This window comes from Biomphalaria glabrata, chromosome 4 (genome assembly GCF_947242115.1).
Source record: "Biomphalaria glabrata chromosome 4, xgBioGlab47.1, whole genome shotgun sequence".
Lineage (NCBI taxonomy): Eukaryota > Metazoa > Mollusca > Gastropoda > Planorbidae > Biomphalaria > Biomphalaria glabrata.
The window spans coordinates 10,673,860-10,693,730 of record NC_074714.1 but is presented as its reverse complement, the minus strand read 5'-3'; the positions used below and the strand labels follow the sequence as shown (position 1 = coordinate 10,693,730).

The 19,871-nt window shown below is 34.6% G+C and overlaps 1 protein-coding gene across 1 annotated transcript in view; it reads right to left on the bottom strand.

Moving 5' to 3' along the window:
* LOC106054118 (muscarinic acetylcholine receptor M3-like) overlaps positions 1 to 19,871 on the bottom strand; it is a 154,367-nt gene that overhangs the window by 123,046 nt on the left and 11,450 nt on the right. Inside the window, exon 2 of the mRNA XM_056027420.1 lies at positions 12,595 to 13,426. Within this exon, the coding sequence (XP_055883395.1) occupies positions 12,595 to 12,882 (288 nt within the window). The 5' untranslated portion in view covers positions 12,883 to 13,426. The remainder of the gene's footprint in view (positions 1 to 12,594; positions 13,427 to 19,871) is intronic.

The window sequence follows — 19,871 nt, the reverse complement described above, 5'->3', positions numbered from 1 at the left end:
TAACTATTTTCCTGGCCCTGGCGTATTGCATGGTATTTTTTGTTAACGACAGTTTACGTGTATAATACAAAACAGCACTTATTAATTGTTAATTTAAATTACATTTCACTTATATGCATACTAAATAATTTTTTTCTCTTTTAAAAAAGTAAACATTTTTTTTTTGTAAATATAGGCAATTAGTATGAAGGAAATTACTTATTTTAATAATCCAATTTAATTTTTGTTTACACAAAATTTAAAATTCTTCGAAAATAGAGTACATTGTCATTTCTCTTATTAAATAGTCTCCCTTGTATTTTACTTTTAAAAATGAGTAGTTTTAAAAATTGTGAATTTTTATGAAAAAAACTGCTTTCGTAGTTTATTTTAAAAATTAAATTTTTCGCTGTCAGAAAAGAAAAAACTTAGCCGTTGCATCAGAACTTTGAATGGTCTAAAATGTCATGACGTCGGATTTTCAATATATTTTCTAGTTTACGAGATCTACGGACGGGCGGAAGGACAGACAGACCACACAAACCGGTGTAGAGAAATGTTGATGAGCAATTTGTTTAAGCTATATCATCTTTTTTATTTTGCACTTTTTAGCACTGCATAATCAAATTTTCTGAGCTCGTCTGTGTGTAGCTTTTATTTAGTTAAATTTCGCTTCATTGACATTGTTTATTTTATAGTAAAAAAAAAACTCCGATTGAACCATGGGCACAAAGTTGCGTTCTTTTTAGGAATATCCACTTTCTATAATCCTGCCATTGAGAAGATTAGTAGGAAATCCCTTCCAATAAAACTGTTATGTGATTTAAACGTGTTTCCGCCATTTACCGGAAGTAGTGCAGACACCATTTCGAGGCTGCAAAACAAAATTAATTTTGTTTATTTTGAAATCAGCCATTTTTGTTTTTCGGAAGTGTATGCGACTGGTTTCCTTTAAATTTTCTTTCAGTGTCTCTATATTTGTGTATGAGCCATAAATAACGAGTCTTCCATCTGCCCTTGCTTGTTGTGGATTACAGATCTGGATAAAGCTAACACAAAATGAAACGGTAATACTGGTCATAAAGTAATTTAGATGTCGCAAAACATAAAGTTAAACTCTGAAGAGGTAAGAAAAGATTAGTCCTGCCCCTGACTAGCGTTCTGGGTTATAAGTTATATACCATATACGTCAAGTCATAAGTTATATACCATATACGTCAAGTTATAGGTTATATATCATATACGTCAAGTTATAAGTTATATACCATATACGTCAAGTTATGAGTTATATACGGTATACGTCAAGTTATAAGTTATATACGGTATACGTCAAGTTATAAGTTATATACCATATACGTCAAGTAATGAGTTATATACGGTATACGTCAAGTTATGAGTTATATACGGTATACGTCAAGTTATAAGTTATATACGGTATACGTCAAGTTATAAGTTATATACCATATACGTCAAGTTATAAGTTATATAACATATACGTCAAGTTATGAGTTATATACTTTTGACAAAGTTCACCACCATAGTTTGCTTCAAAAATTAAAATATTCGGCATTAATGGTCCACTGCATCAGTGGATTAAGGACTTTCTGATAGGGAGAGAACAAACTGTAATAATAAATGGCTCTAAATCAACGCCGATAACAGTAAACTCAGGTGTACCTCAAGGAACAGTCTTGGGTCCACTACTATTTTTAAATTACATAAATGATTTACCAAATTGCATTACTTCAGGAACAAAAGTCAGATTATTTGCAGACGATTGCATAATATATAGAACAATAAAAACAACACAAGACACAGATATTTTACAAAGAGAATTAGATGAATTACAGAAATGGGAATCAAATTGGAGCATGTCTTTCCACCCAGAAAAATGTCAGATGTTAAGAGTAACAAAAAAACTAAAACAAATTAATTCCACTTATCTTATTCATGGCAAACCAGTAACACAGACTAAAAACGCAAAATACCTAGGTGTTATAATAAATGAAAAACTGTCATGGAATCCACATATTGATGAAACTACAAAAAAATCAAACAAAGCATTAGGATTTATTAAAAGAAATTTCTATAAATCAAATAAGAACATAAAACTAAAATGTTATTTAACCTTGGTTAGGCCAATAATAGAATATGCATCCTCTGTTTGGGACCCCTCAACTCAAGAAAACATTAAGAAACTAGAACAGACACAAAATAGAGCAGTGCGATTCATAACAAACGAATATTCACATTTGACTAGAGTAACACCTTTAGTAAAATCACTAAATTTAGAAAGCCTTCAGGACAGAAGGCTCAAAAGTAAAGTAGCAATCATACATAAAACACTGAACCATAATCTTCAAATACAAAAACAAAATTTAATAAAATACTCTGAAAGACACAAAGATAAAGGCACATTCCTCGTCCCATATGCTAGGACAAATTTGTACAAATACTCCTTCTTCCCTAGTGCTATTAGAGCATGGAATGGGTTGCCTGAGCTAGCCAGGAAAACCAGTGACTTGGCAGAATTTAAGTCATTGGTTAATATGCATGACTAAATGCATGACGCGTAGGACGTAATCATCTTCTTTTTTGAAGTAACGTCTGTATTATATAAGATATACGGTATACGTCAAGTTATGAGTTATATACGGTATACGTCAAGTTATAAGTTATATACCATATACGTCAAGTTATAAGTTATATACCATATACGTCAAGTTATAAGTTATATACCATATACGTCAAGTTATAAGTTATATACCATATACGTCAAGTTATAAGTTATATACCATATACGTCAAGTTATAAGTTATATACGATATACGTCAAGGCTGCCTGGTCGTTGTGTTCTGCGCCCTGGACTGTCGTCTCAGTGATCTAGGGTTCGCACCTTGCCCGCAGCCATTCCTCTCCGTGGTAGGTTTGGGGCTAGGCTATAACAATGTTCTCTCGTCAAGGAGCATGTAAAACAAACATATATAATGCGAATCTGATCATGTCATCTTATACAAGGGTCAGATAAGGTCATCTTACGCCACGAGGTCACGATCAGCATGAACTCAATCAGTCAATAAGTGGGCAACAACAAAACTTTCTCACCATTATTGAAGTGTATATTAATATAGTTTGGAAGATTGGCGTTAGCTTTGACAGAAGAATTTAACCAATCGTGAGTAAGTGAATATTGGTTTGAGCAATACAGTGTTTGAACTGTCGAAGAAAACAAAGCAAAATAAAATTTAAAAAAATACTTTAAAAAAACAAACAACAAAGCTTATCTAAGTCGAAGAACTTCATATGTATCTCTCAATACTGTAAGATTTATTTCCATTTGTATATCAAACAACATTAATTAATGTCCACTATTTAAGTAGTTTGTTATTTTTTCGATTGATTCATGTTTTGTTTGGATCAATAATTATTGTGAAAAGTTTCAACTTGATCTGAAATTGGGAAGTGGGAGACACAACGTGTTCAAACAGACAGACAGACGGACAGACAGAGTGATTTGATAGAACTTTGTCAAAATGTGTCTCTTACCTTCTTACATGATATGCCTACATTATTGAAGATACAAGTTTTATTAAATGCAGTAAATCTTTTTTTTTTAATTTGTAACAAGTAAAAAAAATCTAGTTCACATTAAAGAAATAAAATACAGAAACAGAGAATATGGAGAAAGGTGGGGGCGATATAATGTAACTGAAAGAAAAACGTTAAAAATAGGTAGACTGGGAGAGGTTTTGAAATGAATAGCCAACCTACAGACTTTCACAGACGCTGTATTGAATTGCTGCAGCCAATGATAATAAATAAATAATAAAAATGTCTTTATGCTTCAATACGTGGCATATTTTCTGTACACCAAATACATCATGACACAAGCAGTGGCGTACCTAGCTTGGGCGAGGGGGGGAGGTCCAAATGTGAAAATCCTTACGCTAGCCCACTATAGGTGGGCCCCAAATGAATTCCTGAAATTTATTTTTTTTACATGAGATATTAAATATTACGTCATCATCTCATGTCATGATGTCGAATGTCAAAATGCAGGGTCCCTTAAAAAGGTAAAGCCCCCCCCCCGGGCGCCCAAAATCCCTAGCTACACCAGTGATCACAAGATTAGCTATTTATAGTTATCTGCCATAGATGAAAATCTGAAGGAAAAAAAATCGTCTACACACTAAATGTCAGTGTTGATAGTGCTCATTGTAGGGTTGTAGCCCCAGACAGTTAGTCCAACAAAACCTTGTAGGTTTAAAACTTACTTTATTAAAAAAATTTTCAACTCCGATTTCAGCTCTCTCTCTCTCTCACCATTCGTTCATCCTCATGTCCTAATCTGTGACAGTCTTACTCGTGGTTACATCAGAATCTATTCAGCCAATGCAAACACACTATACACTTCTTATGCTGAAGTGTTGAAATTAGAACTAAATAAATCAACCTCGTATTAACCAAGTCATTTCGAATCTATAAAATCGTATTTCGTTCTCTTTGAAAAGCTGTCATTAAAATTATGTGTTCGTCAATATGTCTGCAATGTAAGAAAAAGTCGGGGCGGGCAGGGGGTGGGGGAGATAGTAGAACAAGAGAACTGATTAAGAGTAAACTGTTTCCTGTACCATTAGCGTCACTAGGACCAAACCCCAGAGACACAATCAGTGTAGCTGTAAGCGACTATTTGGCCCGATACGTTATGACATAGTTAACGAGCCGCTTGCCACACTAAACAGCTCACAACATTTCAATGCCATTTGATGGAACATCTGCAGCAAGTTAAGGATGAAATATTGATTCGGTTTATTGCAGCTCCTAAAAGTAGCGAATAGAAATGTGCAGGAAAAATAAAAGCGCTACTTTTAGAAGAGACGAGTTTACAAAGTAGGTAATTGTATTCGAAGCTTTTAAAGCGAAGTCTAACATCAAATGTGAATGAATATAGTCTACTTAAGTCTACTACAGAAGTCTAACATCAAATGTGAATGAATATAGTCTACTTAAGTCTACTACAGAAGTCTAACATCAAATGTGAATGAATATAGTCTACTTAAGTCTACTACAGAAGTCTAACATCAAATGTGAATGAATATAGTCTACTTAAGTCTACTACAGAAGTCTAACATCAAATGTGAATGAATATAGTCTACTTAAGTCTACTACAGAAGTCTAACATCAAATGTGAATGAATATAGTCTACTTAAGTCTACTACAGAAGTCTAACATCAAATGTGAATGAATATAGTCTACTTAAGTCTACTACAGAAGTCTAACATCAAATGTGAATGAATATAGTCTACTTGTCTACTACAGAAGTCTAACATCAAATGTGAATGAATATAGTCTACTTAAGTCTACTACAGAAGTCTAACATCAAATGTGAATGAATATAGTCTACTTAAGTCTACTACAGAAGTCTAACATCAAATGTGAATGAATATAGTCTACTTAAGTCTACTACATTGAAAACAAAATTTCGATCACTTTTTTTTATCTTGTTTATTTCTCTTTTATCTCTTTTTATTTGTAAGACTTCCTTTAGACTTGAAGAGAATTACACCCTAGTCCAAACCACTTGCAAGATGGCAGGGGATGGAAGTGACAGGATTCAAACTTGGAACCATGGTGACGACAGTCTGAGGTTTTCATCCCACGACCAGGTGGCCATCCATATTCAAATTTGTATCTCTTTTATATTTTTAAAATTCTTTTATCGTTTTTTTTAACATCGTTATCTTTTTCTTCTCTTTTTTTATCGTTTTTTTTTTTAAATTAAAAAGCTAATATCATCTCAGTCTGTCTGTCTGGTAGAATGTTTGAACAGGTTATGTCTCCCACACTCAGTCTGTCTGTCTGGTAGAATGTTTGAACAGGTTTATGTCTCACACACTCAGTCTGTCTGTCTGGTAGAATGTTTGAACAGGTTATGTCTCACACACTCAGTCTGTCTGTCTGGTAGAATGTTTGAACAGGTTTATGTCTCCCACACTCAGTCTGTCTGTCTGGTAGAATGTTTGAACAGGTTATGTCTCCCACACTCAGTCTGTCTGTCTGGTAGAATGTTTGAACAGGTTTATGTCACCCACACTCAGTCTGTCTGTCTGGTAGAATGTTTGAACAGGTTATGTCTCACACACTCAGTCTGTCTGTCTGGTAGAATGTTTGAACAGGTTATGTCTCCCACACTCAGTCTGTCTGTCTGGTAGAATGTTTGAACAGGTTATGTCTCACACACTCAGTCTGTCTGTCTGGTAGAATGTTTGAACAGGTTATGTCTCACACACTCAGTCTGTCTGTCTGGTAGAATGTTTGAACAGGTTATGTCTCCCACACTCAGTCTGTCTGTCTGGTAGAATGTTTGAACAGGTTATGTCTCACACACTCAGTCTGTCTGTCTGGTAGAATGTTTGAACAGGTTCTGTCTCACACACTCAGTCTGTCTGTCTGATAGAATGTTTGAACAGGTTCTGTCTCACACACTCAGTCTGTCTGTCTGATAGAATGTTTGAACAGGTTCTGTCTCACACACTCAGTCTGTCTGTCTGGTAGAATGTTTAAACAGGTTCTGTCTCACACACTCAGTCTGTCTGTCTGATAGAATGTTTGAACAGGTTCTGTCTCCCACACTTAGTCTGTCTGTCTGATAGAATGTTTGAACAGGTTATGTCTCCCACACTCAGTCTGTCTGTCTGATAGAATGTTTGAACAGGTTCTGTCTCCCACACTTAGTCTGTCTGTCTGGTAGAATGTTTGAACAGGTTCTGTCTCACACACTCAGTCTGTCTGTCTGATAGAATGTTTGAACAGGTTATGTCTCCCACACTCAGTCTCGGATCAAGTTGACACTTTGAACAATTATTCATTTGCAAAGACAATACATGAATCAATTTTTAAAAATTAACAAATTAATCAATTATTTACTGGTAATTAATTATTTTGTTTCACACCAGCAAAGGGAAATTAGTTATTCAGTAATTAGAGATAATATTGGAGGTTTCGTCCCGTTTGATTATTGTACACGTCATTTTTTCTCCCCACCATTCTTGGATCACTTTGAAACTTTAAACAATTATTTGTTTTGTACCTGACAACATGACAACATAAAAGAATTGACGGGCCTGCCATTGAAAGAGGTTATATCTAAGACAAAAGACAGAGAGAAACGGAAAAAGACGGTCGACAAATCTTGCATGGTGCCCCATCGGTCCAACAGACTAAGGGATTGGTTAAGGTAAAGGTAAAAACAAAATATGAATCAATTTAAAAATAAATCAATTAGTCAATTAAATATTCGCAATTTTGTTTGATCTCAAAAAGAAAATAACTTCTACATTATTGAGATACATAGTTATAATTTACATTAGAAAAAAAAACAACTCTTTTTTTTAAGTACTTTTATATGTTGCGCGTTTAATCTTTTTAATCTTTTTATTTAAATCGTTTCTCCCTAACCTATATATCTTTTTTTTTCTCTTCTGTGTCATGATAGAACTAGAAGTAATTTGAGATTTTGACGACATTCTACACGGACGCTCATCGAGACATTTAGTGCAATGTCCGCACAATATTGACCAAGAGAATTCAAATTCTCTGTGCGTGTGTGAGAAGAAAACAACATGAAAGTAGAACCCAAAAAAAAGATAACGGCAGAAGAAAGACAAAACTTGGGGCTTAAAAAATGTAAAACTTGATCTACGGAGTTTCCATTTAATTGTCAGAATTGTAACGAGAAATAGCAAAAGTCAAAGTTGACTGGAAGAGAGATAAAGAGTGAGAGATAAATTGCGAAAGAACTTGAGCGAGAGAAAGAGAGAGAGAGAGAGCGAGAGAGAAAGAGAGTAAAATGATAGTCAGCGGGAAAGTAGGAGAAAAGATGAAGAGAGAAAATAGATTAAAAGATTTTAAGATACATTTAGAAGATATTGACATATAGATAGATAGATAGATAGATAGATAGATAGATAGATAGATAGATAGATAGATAGATAGATAGATAAGACTAAGACTGCTTTATTGATCCTTAAGAAAATTTGTCGTGATTACAAGGACTCTTTTCTCATATAAAGACAACACAACAGAAACATACACATAAATAGAACAGACACAACATACAGAGTTCATTCAGCGACTACACACATAGATGGTTAGATGAATAGATAGATAGATAGATAGATAGATAGATAGATAGATAGATAGATAGATAGATAGATTAGATAGATAGATAGATAGATAGATAGATAGATAGATAGATAGATTAGATAGATAGATAGATAGATAGATAGATAGATAGATAGATAGATAGATAGATAGATAGATAGATAGATCTTTAAAAATAATTTTAAAAAAGAGATAGTTAAATAATTGTTCACCAATGTATTGTCGTCTGTTTTGACTTTTAACTACATGCAGTTTATCTTGCCATTTAGTACCACAGATAAATACATTTTCAACTGTACCTGAGTTTGTGTATATGTGTGTGCGTGTGTACATAAGCGTATTTGTGTGTTATTGAATGTGGTTTCTCGTGTCTCTGTCAGTGAGTACACTAGAAGTACCCTTTAGTCAAGGAATGGCCTTTGGTCAGACAAGTTGAGTAGTGGACAACGGTGGCATGTCCCTAGGGCAAGAGCCACGTAATTGAAGGTACAAGCTTGTATCATCGTGTTTCTCCAAGTACTAATTGATGGACACTAGATGGACAAGAGATGGACAGAAGATGGACATAGTAGATACTACAGTTACTGGCGAGAGGAATACGTACACATAGAAGAAAAAGCAGGACCTTAAAAGCATTTGATATACTTACTTAGACTGATTACTTAGATAGACTTACTTAGACTGATTTATCTAGACTGATTGACTTACTTAGCCTGACTTACTTAGATTGACTAATCTAGCTTGACTCACTTAATCTTCCAACTAATCTTCATACTATACTAACACGAATATGATTACAGAAAACACATTGTCTCAGTTTCCAAAGTTTAAGATTAAGTGCAAAGTATTTCACAAGACCCAGTCAGGATCAGCACATTTTACCACATCTGATACCAACAAGGCCGATCTAAGTTTTCCACATCTGATACGAACAAGGCCGATCTACGTTTTCCACATCTGATACCAACAAGGCCGATCTACATTTTTCCACATCTGATACCAACAAGGCCGATCTACATTTTTCCACATCTGATACCAACAAGGCCGATCTACATTTTTCCACATCTGATACCAACAAGGCCGATCTACATTTTTCCACATCTGATACCAACAAGGCCGATCTACATTTTTCCACATCTGATACCAACAAGGCCGATCTACATTTTACCACATCTGATACCAACAAGGCCGATCTACATTTTACTACATCTGATACCAACAAGGCCGATCTACATTTTACTACATCTGATACCAACAAGGCCGATCTACATTTTTCCACATCTGATACCAACAAGGCCGATCTACATTTTTCCACATCTGATACCAACAAGGCCGATCTACATTTTTCCACATCTGATACCAACAAGGCCGATCTACATTTTTCCACATCTGATACCAACAAGGCCGATCTACATTTTACCACATCTGATACCAACAAGGCCGATCTACGTTTTCCACATCTGATACGAACAAGGCCGATCTACGTTTTCCACATCTGATACGAACAAGGCCGATCTAAGTTTTCCACATATGATACCAACAAGGCCGATCTAAGTTTTCTTTTATTCGTCTGCACCTGTCTTCAATGGTTTTCTTTGGATCTAAAATGTGTGCCTCCAAACCTTCGAGAGCTCTTCGGCTGTCTATTTCCAGAGACCATTTGCTTTCAGATACTTTCCTCTATGCAAGTGGATACTTTTGTTATTATTATTTTGAATTAAACTCGATATACGAACGTTTTGTTTTCGTACTTTTACAATAGCTCTACATAACCCTTACCTTCCTGGAAACGTATGGGAGGGCTCAAAAAACCTGAGTAAACACGGATCTCGAAAACTGCTCTAACGATTTGCCTGGAAATTTGACAGTCGATGTGTATCGTTTTGAAAGGAATTACTAGCGCGTTGACCATACTGGGAAAACTCTAGTTTGACGTTATACTTTTTTAAAGTATAAAATAATAAATTAAAATTTGGCTAGAGAACTAGAAAATATTTATATTGAAAGGACTATATGTCTTGGGGTATTTCAGCATTCGTTCTAGAGTTTAATAAATGAATGTTCAGGAACATTTTGCGCATCGTCTTCTAGGTCTAGATTTAAAGGCCTATCATTGGAATATTTTTCATACATATTTTTTGCGTATTTATGTTTTTGTGGAAGTAATTTGTCTGAGATCAACTAAGATTAAAGGGAAATAATTGAAAGCTTGTCTCTATACTATCACTTAACACCATAAGTTGCAGGAAATTCGTTCCTTGAAGATTTAGTGCTAATGGCGTCCAGTTCTTTCTTTAAGAAGAACTCATACATTACACCTACCCAGTGTTTGTCAAGCTTACATTACAATCAATCATGGTAACTTGTTTTGAAAAAGGGGAAACAAGAAAAACATAAAAAAAATACTTTGAAAAAATACAAAAACAAAACTGATGCTAAGCGTAATTCGCGGTAGCTGTATCAGTCATGTAATAAAATTTGTAATAGATCTAAATTTGCATCAAGAGATCTGTGCGATTAGATATTTTTACCAATTGTTTTTGTTTAAGGTAATTTCATGCTTTTAGCTTTCTCAATACTCTATCCTATCAAAGTCTAAACCAGTTGAAAAGGATTCGGGGAGAAAGAATGGGGTATCTCGGTGATCGCTTTTTCAAATATATTTATATAAAAAAGGATATGAATTGCGTTTCTGCTCAACCGGAAGTTGACTTTGCTTTGTTTCAAAAAGAGGAATATTTGTATACTTATATTTGTTTGATGGGAGATAAACATTTTAAAAACAAAACTCTTATTCATGAATGCTTCTAAAAAAAAAATAGAAGATGAATGTCGTGTTATAGCGATGAATGGACGGCTAAGTAGTGTTCGTGCTAAAGCAGTGTACTTGCTCAGAACTGGTCACTGGTTTTAAAGGGTACAATTTCAAAAGACATCCCCTCACGAAGCATCTTGGTTTTGGATGCTATCTGGCAAATGAAGAAAGAAAAAACAAAGCCAGGAGTTTGTTTGTAAATTGACGAAGCAGCGAACGGGTTACACCAAACAATCATCATTCGATCAGTAAAACAAAAGTCAGTTTGATGCAGTGTCAAACAGAACAAACCCTTTTCAGATATGAAACAGCAAAAATAATTTGAAAGATTTAATCTGTCAAGGAGAACTGTAGTTAAGCGTATTGAAAAGATAGCTGATAATTAAATGCACCAACTTATAATTTAGCAAGTTTTTTTTTCCGTTTTTTTTTTCTAGCATTGGACGAAAATACTGATGTACTGGACACATTGATATTCCTCCGGGGAGTAGATACTTAGTTTCAGCACACGAAAGAGTTAGTCAGTGTTGAGTCACTTTAAAGGTGTAACTTCAGGCCAGAATTAAATCAATTCTATCAAGAACTGTATTGGAACAGTGGAGTTGGCATGGAACAAGGTGGAGAAACATGAATTTCTTGAAGAAGATGTATAATAAAATTAAAGGGCAACAAACTGACCATTCACTCTGACCTCTCCACTGTGTCATTCGTCAGGAAAGTTTGTGCAAAGCTGTATTGAATATCAAACATGTTATTGAATCTATTGTCACATTGATCAACTTTATCAGCTAGGGGACTTAACCATAGGCATACACACATTCACACACACTCCCACATACACATACCCATATATATATATATATATATATATATATATATATATGCGGCCCATCAAACCAAAAATACATTTAATGCAGCCCTACATACAAAAAGATAGCCCACCCCTCATCTAGATCATTCATTCTGCAGGAAATGTAGTTTCAAATGAAATAAAAGTTATAGCAGGGCGTATTTCAAATGTCAAAAAGGACAGTGGTTGTGTTTCTTCATTAATAAATAACTTCTGCCGATGATTAAGTTCTCTACTCTCTGCTATTAAATAATTCATCAAATGGTTCACAGCAATATAAAGCGAACAATGACGCTAAAGAAATGCCCCGCTGGTCGTCGTTCCAGGCGCGCGCGCGCGCGCACGCACACACACACACACACACACACGCACGCACGCACGCACGCACAGACACACACACACATACACACACACACACACACACACACAAAATCATTTCAATCATGTTGAACAAAATATTAATCAAGTTCATTTTTAAATCATCAATTGTCAATTCTGTTTCATTTCATAACAAGCTAATTAAGTTTACACATTCATTAAATTTTTTTTAATATAGAAAGTCTAGCGTAAATATAATTGTGGTCTTTTATGTGGTTAATTTAATACAGACACAGGCAGACAAATAGACAGACAGACAGACAGATAGATAGATAGATAGATAGATAGATAGATAGATAGATAGATAGATAGATAGATAGATAGATAGATAGATAGATAGATAGATAGATAGATAGATAACTCACACAGACACTACAGTGACACCCTAAACATAGACACAGATACTCACACTCTGAAGTCGTTTCTCTGTCCGTACTGCGTGAAGCACTAAGATATTCCCAACAGTGGTCAACAGACACAGAAAGGTCAGCACAATACCTAAAGGAATGCCCCGCCAGAGGTCATCCCACACTCCTGCGTTCTCCCCAGCCGTACCCTCGTCCCCGTACACTCCAAACGAAATGTTACTGGCGTTAAAACCACCAAGGGCCCAGAAGCTGAGGTCGGTGTCCATGCTCAGCGTTGACCAGGTCAGAAGACCAGAGATGGTGTCCACCCCTGGTGTCGTGGCTTCCATAGCCTTCCAGAATACTGGCCGTCATTGACACATGACAAGACGATCAAAAGAAAATAGAAACTAGTCTCTCTTCTTGTCAGATAGCGATGGATCAAAATGTCAGGATTTGAACTAATGCGATTGTCTGAACCTCAATTAGTAACAGGTTTCTTTGTTATAAAGGTGCTAATAAATACTCCACGCCTAATTCATACATCCTAATTGTAAGATAAATTTCCTTATGGATACTAAAGATTATTATTATTATCATAATTACTATTTAAAATTTTTCACATTGCCACTAATTCAGAAATACACAATTATTCTTTTAAAAAATAGTATATTTTCAGCAAAATTTAATTCCATCTCGTAATAATCACAAATAAATCGCTGGTGTCGATTCCTGAATAAATTAAGATTCACAAATGTTCGTTGGATAATCTTGACTTGAGCTGTAATGACAAACTGTACAAGTGTTGACTTGCATACCAAACAAATAGTTCAATGCTCGTGACATCCCTTTCAATGCTCTTGACATCTGAACATCACCTTTAGCGTCGTCCATCTGGGGGAAAAAAAAGAAAATTGTATGATGATTTTGCTTATTTTCATTAGGCGCCTTCGTTAACCATTGATAAATCATTGTTAAATCATTGATAACAGGAGTTTTTGATACTTTTTATTGACATCACATAACCAAGTTATCAATTAACTAAATACAAAACTGTCGCCTATTACTTATAAATTACTCTCGACTTTATCCTATTGTTGTAATCTGCTAGCAACTGTTTTAGTCAAGCGCTAATTAATGTCCTTCTATGAAACCAGATCTACATAAGATAAACTGAGGACAAACAGTGTGATAGAGGAATAATGTCTAATTCTTATCACATTTTATCTGTCCCTTGACTATTGTTGTAGGGGTGCTGCCTTCGCGTAACCAAATCCTTCCACTTTTCCTGGTCAGCTGCTGTTCTTAGCAGGATATCATGAGAGAGGGGGCCGGCCCATTCTTTGACGTTGTCCAGCCAGCTTGAGGACCCTTTCTTCGTGCTCCCTCCACTGTGCCTTGAAGGATGACTTCATGAATCATGTCTTACAATAGGACCGAACCAACACAACTTTCGTCTCTTCACGGTAAAATTGAATTATGAATATAGCTGATTGATTGGTGAAAAAAGCTTTGATCCTATCTGTGGAACGATTATTGACATTATTATGTTTGACCAGCACGTCTAGCAACAATTCTGAAAAGCATACCATAAAATGTCTTCAAATCTGGTGGAAAACACTTTGCGTCAACACAACCGATGCCTAGTAACAACCACTTCAATCTTCACCTCGATGTGCCGCCACTGTAAAAAGTGTTGAAATCGTGATTCCATGCTGCATGGATTATAAATCCAAAACGTGCATAACTTACTTGAAAATATTCCTACATTGTGAACACTTGCATTTTAAATATCCCCCCAAAATGTGTTACAGTTCTGCAGCGAAATATTTATCCATAAATGTGTAGCCTTAAATTTTACATTACAAATATCACCGAAATGTTTAGAACTGTACATTAAAATATTTACGAAATGGTCTAATTCTACATTCAAAATATCATTGACTTGTGTATAATTTACATTTAAAATATCATTGACTTGTGTATAATTTACATTTAAAATATCATTGACCTGTGTATAATTTACATATAAATTATCATTGACCTGTTATAATTTTACATTTAAAATATCATTGACCTGTGTATAATTCTACATTTTGTATATCCATAAAGTTTGTATTGTATAGATCTACATTTAAAATATCGTTGAACTGTGTTAAACTCCACACTAGAAATATCTACATAAGACTTCTCCCCAAATGTCTAGTTTGTTATTGCTTGCCATTCTGTCGACGTTTTGTTCAGGGCCTAACACCTTCCGTCTCACAAACAACAAAATGTCGGCCAGTTGTCTGGACATCACGTGTTTCCAACAAGATCCATTGGCGTGTACATTCTGTTCTCACTTGCCAAGGTCAAGGCCACGAGATACGGTGTTTTTTTTTCTCCCTATGACGTCTGCATGTCATGAGACATAAATCAGTAAATGTTTCCAGATTTAAAGTTCATCTTGTCCTCTGGGGCCCAATTATCACTCGCAGTTCTTGTCGTGGGAGGTGCATCTCACCTCAGAGTTGTTTTCATTTTATCCTAATTTTCCTCCGCAGCCAAGAATTACACAAACAAAGCTTAAAAATTACAATAGTTCGAATTATTTGAAACGAAACTTGCCAACTTCTTAGAACCACTAATGTCTTCTAAAAATTAGAAAATCCATACATCTATCAATTTAGGAAATGTTGATTCATGATTTTAAGACGCTATTTTTAATCAAGTTTTTATAATACACTAATTCTTTCTGTGACTTTCCCTGTATCTGTTTTCATATGTAAGAAATGTAGACAAACTGTTATTGCCATGTACGCAATGAGGAGCATTTGAAATTAGTTCTCGGTACCAGTCAGCACACTATCAACATTGTGAGGGAAGACTATAAAATAATATGAATGTATCATTGCTTGCTCTTCAGATTCAAATACAACATTAACTATATCTTATATTCAAATCTTTAAATAAATATAGTAATCGAAATAAAATTATTTGTTGGGGGACCTTATTTCTAATAACAACAAACAAGTAAACAATAAAAAAAAATACTTTCTTTAAAAAAAAATGAAAGAAAAAACGTTATTATAGTGAGTCAAATTACATCAATTACTTTGAATCAATATTAATTTATAATAGATGAAGACCGATACTGGGTTATGTCTGCTATTTGAATTTACTATTCCACTTATTAGCTTGCACCTCTTCAAGGGTGGAACCTGAAAACAGCCTTTTGAAAAACAACAAAAGTTGTTGAAGTGTGAATTCAAACTCGAAACCCCATGATGTAAGTCCGACTTGTTAGCCACTAAGCTATTCAAGTAATTCCATAAATAGAAGGCTTTAGAGTTCAAAGTTTAGTGCTCAAAGTTTAGAGTTTTCAATGGTTTTAATTCTCTACACAAGGCTTATCTTCCTTTAGCTTAGTACATTATATAAATAAATAAATGAATAAATATATGTATATATATATATATATATATATATATATATATATATATATATATATATAAATATATATATATATATATATAAATAAATAAATAAATAAATAAATAAATAAATATATGTATATATATATATAAATAAATAAATAAATAAATAAATATATATATATATATATATATATATATATATATATATATATATATATATATATATATATATATATATATATATATATATATATATTTATTTATATCATGGGCGTAGCCAGGGGGGGGGGGGGTTCTTGGGGTTCAACCCCCCCCCCCCCGAAATGAAATCCCCCCCCCCCCCCGAAGGGGGGGGGGGACGGACTTAAGTGACTGATTTTTGCTTTCATTTTGTTTATTTTAGGTGAGATTTTAATACTAAATCATCACTTACCACAGCACAGCCGAGGGGGTTTTGAGTTAAAAACCCTCTACCAGGGGTTTTTGAGATTTTAAAAACCCCTATCAGGGGGTTTTAAGATACAAATCCCTCTACCAGGGGGCTTTGAGTTTAAAACCCCCTACAGGGGGATTTGATTTTTAAACCCCCTACCAGAGGTTTTTGCAGTTAAATCCCCCTCTTCTATAAACAAAACAAAAAAAATGCAAACAGCAATCCCCAAATTCCAACAGCACAGTTAAGGAAGATTTTGATTTTAAAACCCCTTCCAAAATTTACGATAAACCCCCTCTACAATATAAAAAAAAACAAAATTACACACTCAAAATTTTATGAGCGTAGCCAAAGGGGTTTTGAGTTTAACCCCCCCCCCTCCAGTTGGGGTTTGAAGCTTAAAAGTACCTCTTCAATATAAAAAAAAAAGGAAATTACACACTATAAAATCTATGAGCTTAGCCAAAGGGGTTTTGAGTTTAAATCCCCCTCCTCCAGATGGCTTTTTCTTTAAAGTTTAAAACCCCTACAGATGGTTTTGAGTTTAAAATTCCCCTACAGAGCGTTTAAAGTTGAAAACCTCTCTCTTCAATATTATTTTAAAGCAAACAACAGTCACCAAATTCTATGATCGTAGCTAAATGGGGTTTTGAATTAAAAACAAAACAAACAAAAAACAGAGATTTTTTAGTTTAAAACCTCTCAACAGATGATTTGACGAAAAAACTTTCTTTTTCGATATAAAATCTAAAGCGAAATACAGGCATGTAATTCCTAGAGCGTAGTCAAGAAAGGTTACAAATTTCTACCAGTGGCTTGGGCTCCATTAATAAAGTGTGAATAGTCTTCTGCCGAAATTGAAAATCATTAAATGTGTCTCAACAAAGATGGCTAAGACAGATTTTAGGAGTCAGTCATAGAGATCGGGTCTAAATCAAAGAAATCATATGCCGAACTGGGAGTCGAATCCTTAGTAAGGTTGTGACAGAGCGTCGCATGAGGTTTTGCGGGACATGTTTTCCGACAAATGAATTACGCAAAATAAGAGTTGCGGAAACAACTTGCCGGAAAATGCGCCGAACGTCGCGAGAGGGTTTAAAGTCAGTAAGAATAGCACATTAGGTTTTTGAAATAAAACTTTTTAATAGCAAGGTAATGCACTGTAGATACCTCAGAATATGCATTTTGTTGGCTTTCAATACCAGAAATAGTGCTCGGCGGCGGGGCTTCGCCCCGCGCTGGGGGAGCGCTGCGAACTCCACCAGACCCCCCTTGCAATCAAGGGCGGGGAGTCTACAATAAACAATAAACGTCTTCCGAAAGGGTCAGAATGTAATAAAGATTAATTATGTACACACACACACACACACACATATATATATAATTTTTTTTCGCGGGGAGGGGGGGGGTCGGGATTCCCCCCCCCCCAAAACCCTCCCCGAAAAATAACCCTGGCTACGCCCATGATATATATATATATATATATATATATATATATATATATATATATATATATATATATATATATATATTCATAAGTCTAAAACTCTAATTCAACTATAAGATGATAGAACTTTTCTTCGTGAAGATAGTTTTTTACTATAACATACTAATTATAGTCCCTTCATTTCATATTTTAATCAAATTAACATTCAAATTTGTTTTTCCAAAGCATTTTTCATACATTCGTTCGTTATATCTGTGAAGCCGTGTTGACATACATTTTAATAGTTCCATTCACGAGTCGCGTACATCTAACAAAAAAGGTCACGCATGCGCAGAGCGAAGCCTTCACGAACGCGTAGAACGAACTCTATCCAAGCCAATATTTAACTCTAGATTAGTCTCTAACTCAAGATCTAATTCAAAGATGATAGATCTACTCTATACTGTAACACATGAACATACAAAATAAAGTCTATTCATTTCATATTTTAATCTTTTTCATATTTTAATTTTTGTATACAAGCAAATGTTTTTATTTGAAAAAATGGATTTAGGTCGATTAGCTATTTTGATAGCTCCATTTATACTATTTTTACATTCACGCATTCGCTTTACTTATAACATTATTATTTCGTTTCATTGTTTACAAAAACACTCAGTGACTATATCGACAGTGATACCCAAATTAAGACCCTCGGGTAACATATGGCTAGTATATATATATATATAACAAAATCAAAATTAATTAATTACGACTAATTAATTAAATAACTGGTTTATTTATTTATTGATTCGTGTGTTGTTATCGACAATGAATAATTGTGTAAAGTTTCCACTTCATCCTAGAATAGGAAGTGGGAGAAAAACATATACATGATTCTGACCAGTCAGACAGACAGACGGAGAGATTAATATAAGCTTAGTACAAACAAAAAATAGATTCTAGGTTTCAATACCTGCCAACTACATATGTGTAAAGAAGCGGATATTCTGCAACAAAAGTGCATCTCACTTGAAGGAACAACTTTATTCAAAAACCTCTCACTTTGTCATTAACATTTCTTTCAAATTTTTAGAAGATCTAGATCTGCATGTTTTCAAACTTGCCATCGCAAAGAATGAAATTTTAAAAATTAGTCAAATCAAAATCTGTATCATAAAGTCCCCTCCCTTTCCCGAGAAAAAAAAAAGGCATCTTTTAATGGCTTTATCGGATAAAGAAAATGAGCTTTTTTTTATCCCAGTTTTCCAGACAGTAAACAGCGCCCCCCAGGTCAAAGGTTAGACATAAGCTCAATCTTCTGTTCTGGTTGTGTTATTGACAGGCAGTTGATGAACAGAACATGCAGACTAACACATCTCTCGGATGATGTGTCTCTCCAGTCAGAGATCTTTATTTTGATGTTGTCAAGGCAGATTCAGAGGCTTTAAGAAGAGGAGAGGGGGGGGGGGGTGGACGTAAGGTTAGGGGTTGGGATTCTGGCCTTTTATTCACTGGTAAAATCATAGGAGGTATAAATTAAAGTGCTTTCTTTTTTTCTTCTTCAACGAAACTTATATCAACTCATTCTGTCTGTCTGGTACAAATTTTGTGCACGTTATTTCTCCCACACCCAATCTCGGTTCTAGCTGAAATTTTGCACAGATATTTGTTTTACCTGACAAAACAAGAATCAATAAAAAAAAAATAAAAAAATAAACAATTAGTAATTAGCTATTTGTAATTAATTATTTTGTTTGTTATCTCGAACAATGAAAAGAAATTGTATTTGATTGATGTGGTGATATAAGTTGGAGTGGTCCCATTTATACTATGTGAGAAAAAAGTTAGAAACTAACAATAGATAACTGTAAAACGTTCTATTTCCATGATTACTTCCCTGGCACAGTGGTTTACACAGTTGTCCAAGGAGGCTGTAGTCCTTGGGTTCGAATGCGATCGTTCAATTTTTTTTAATAATTGCATTTTAAAGGCGATCACGGTAACCTTCATACAGATACCCCCTTTCTTTCTCCTCCTACACCCCCTTCCCAACGGGTC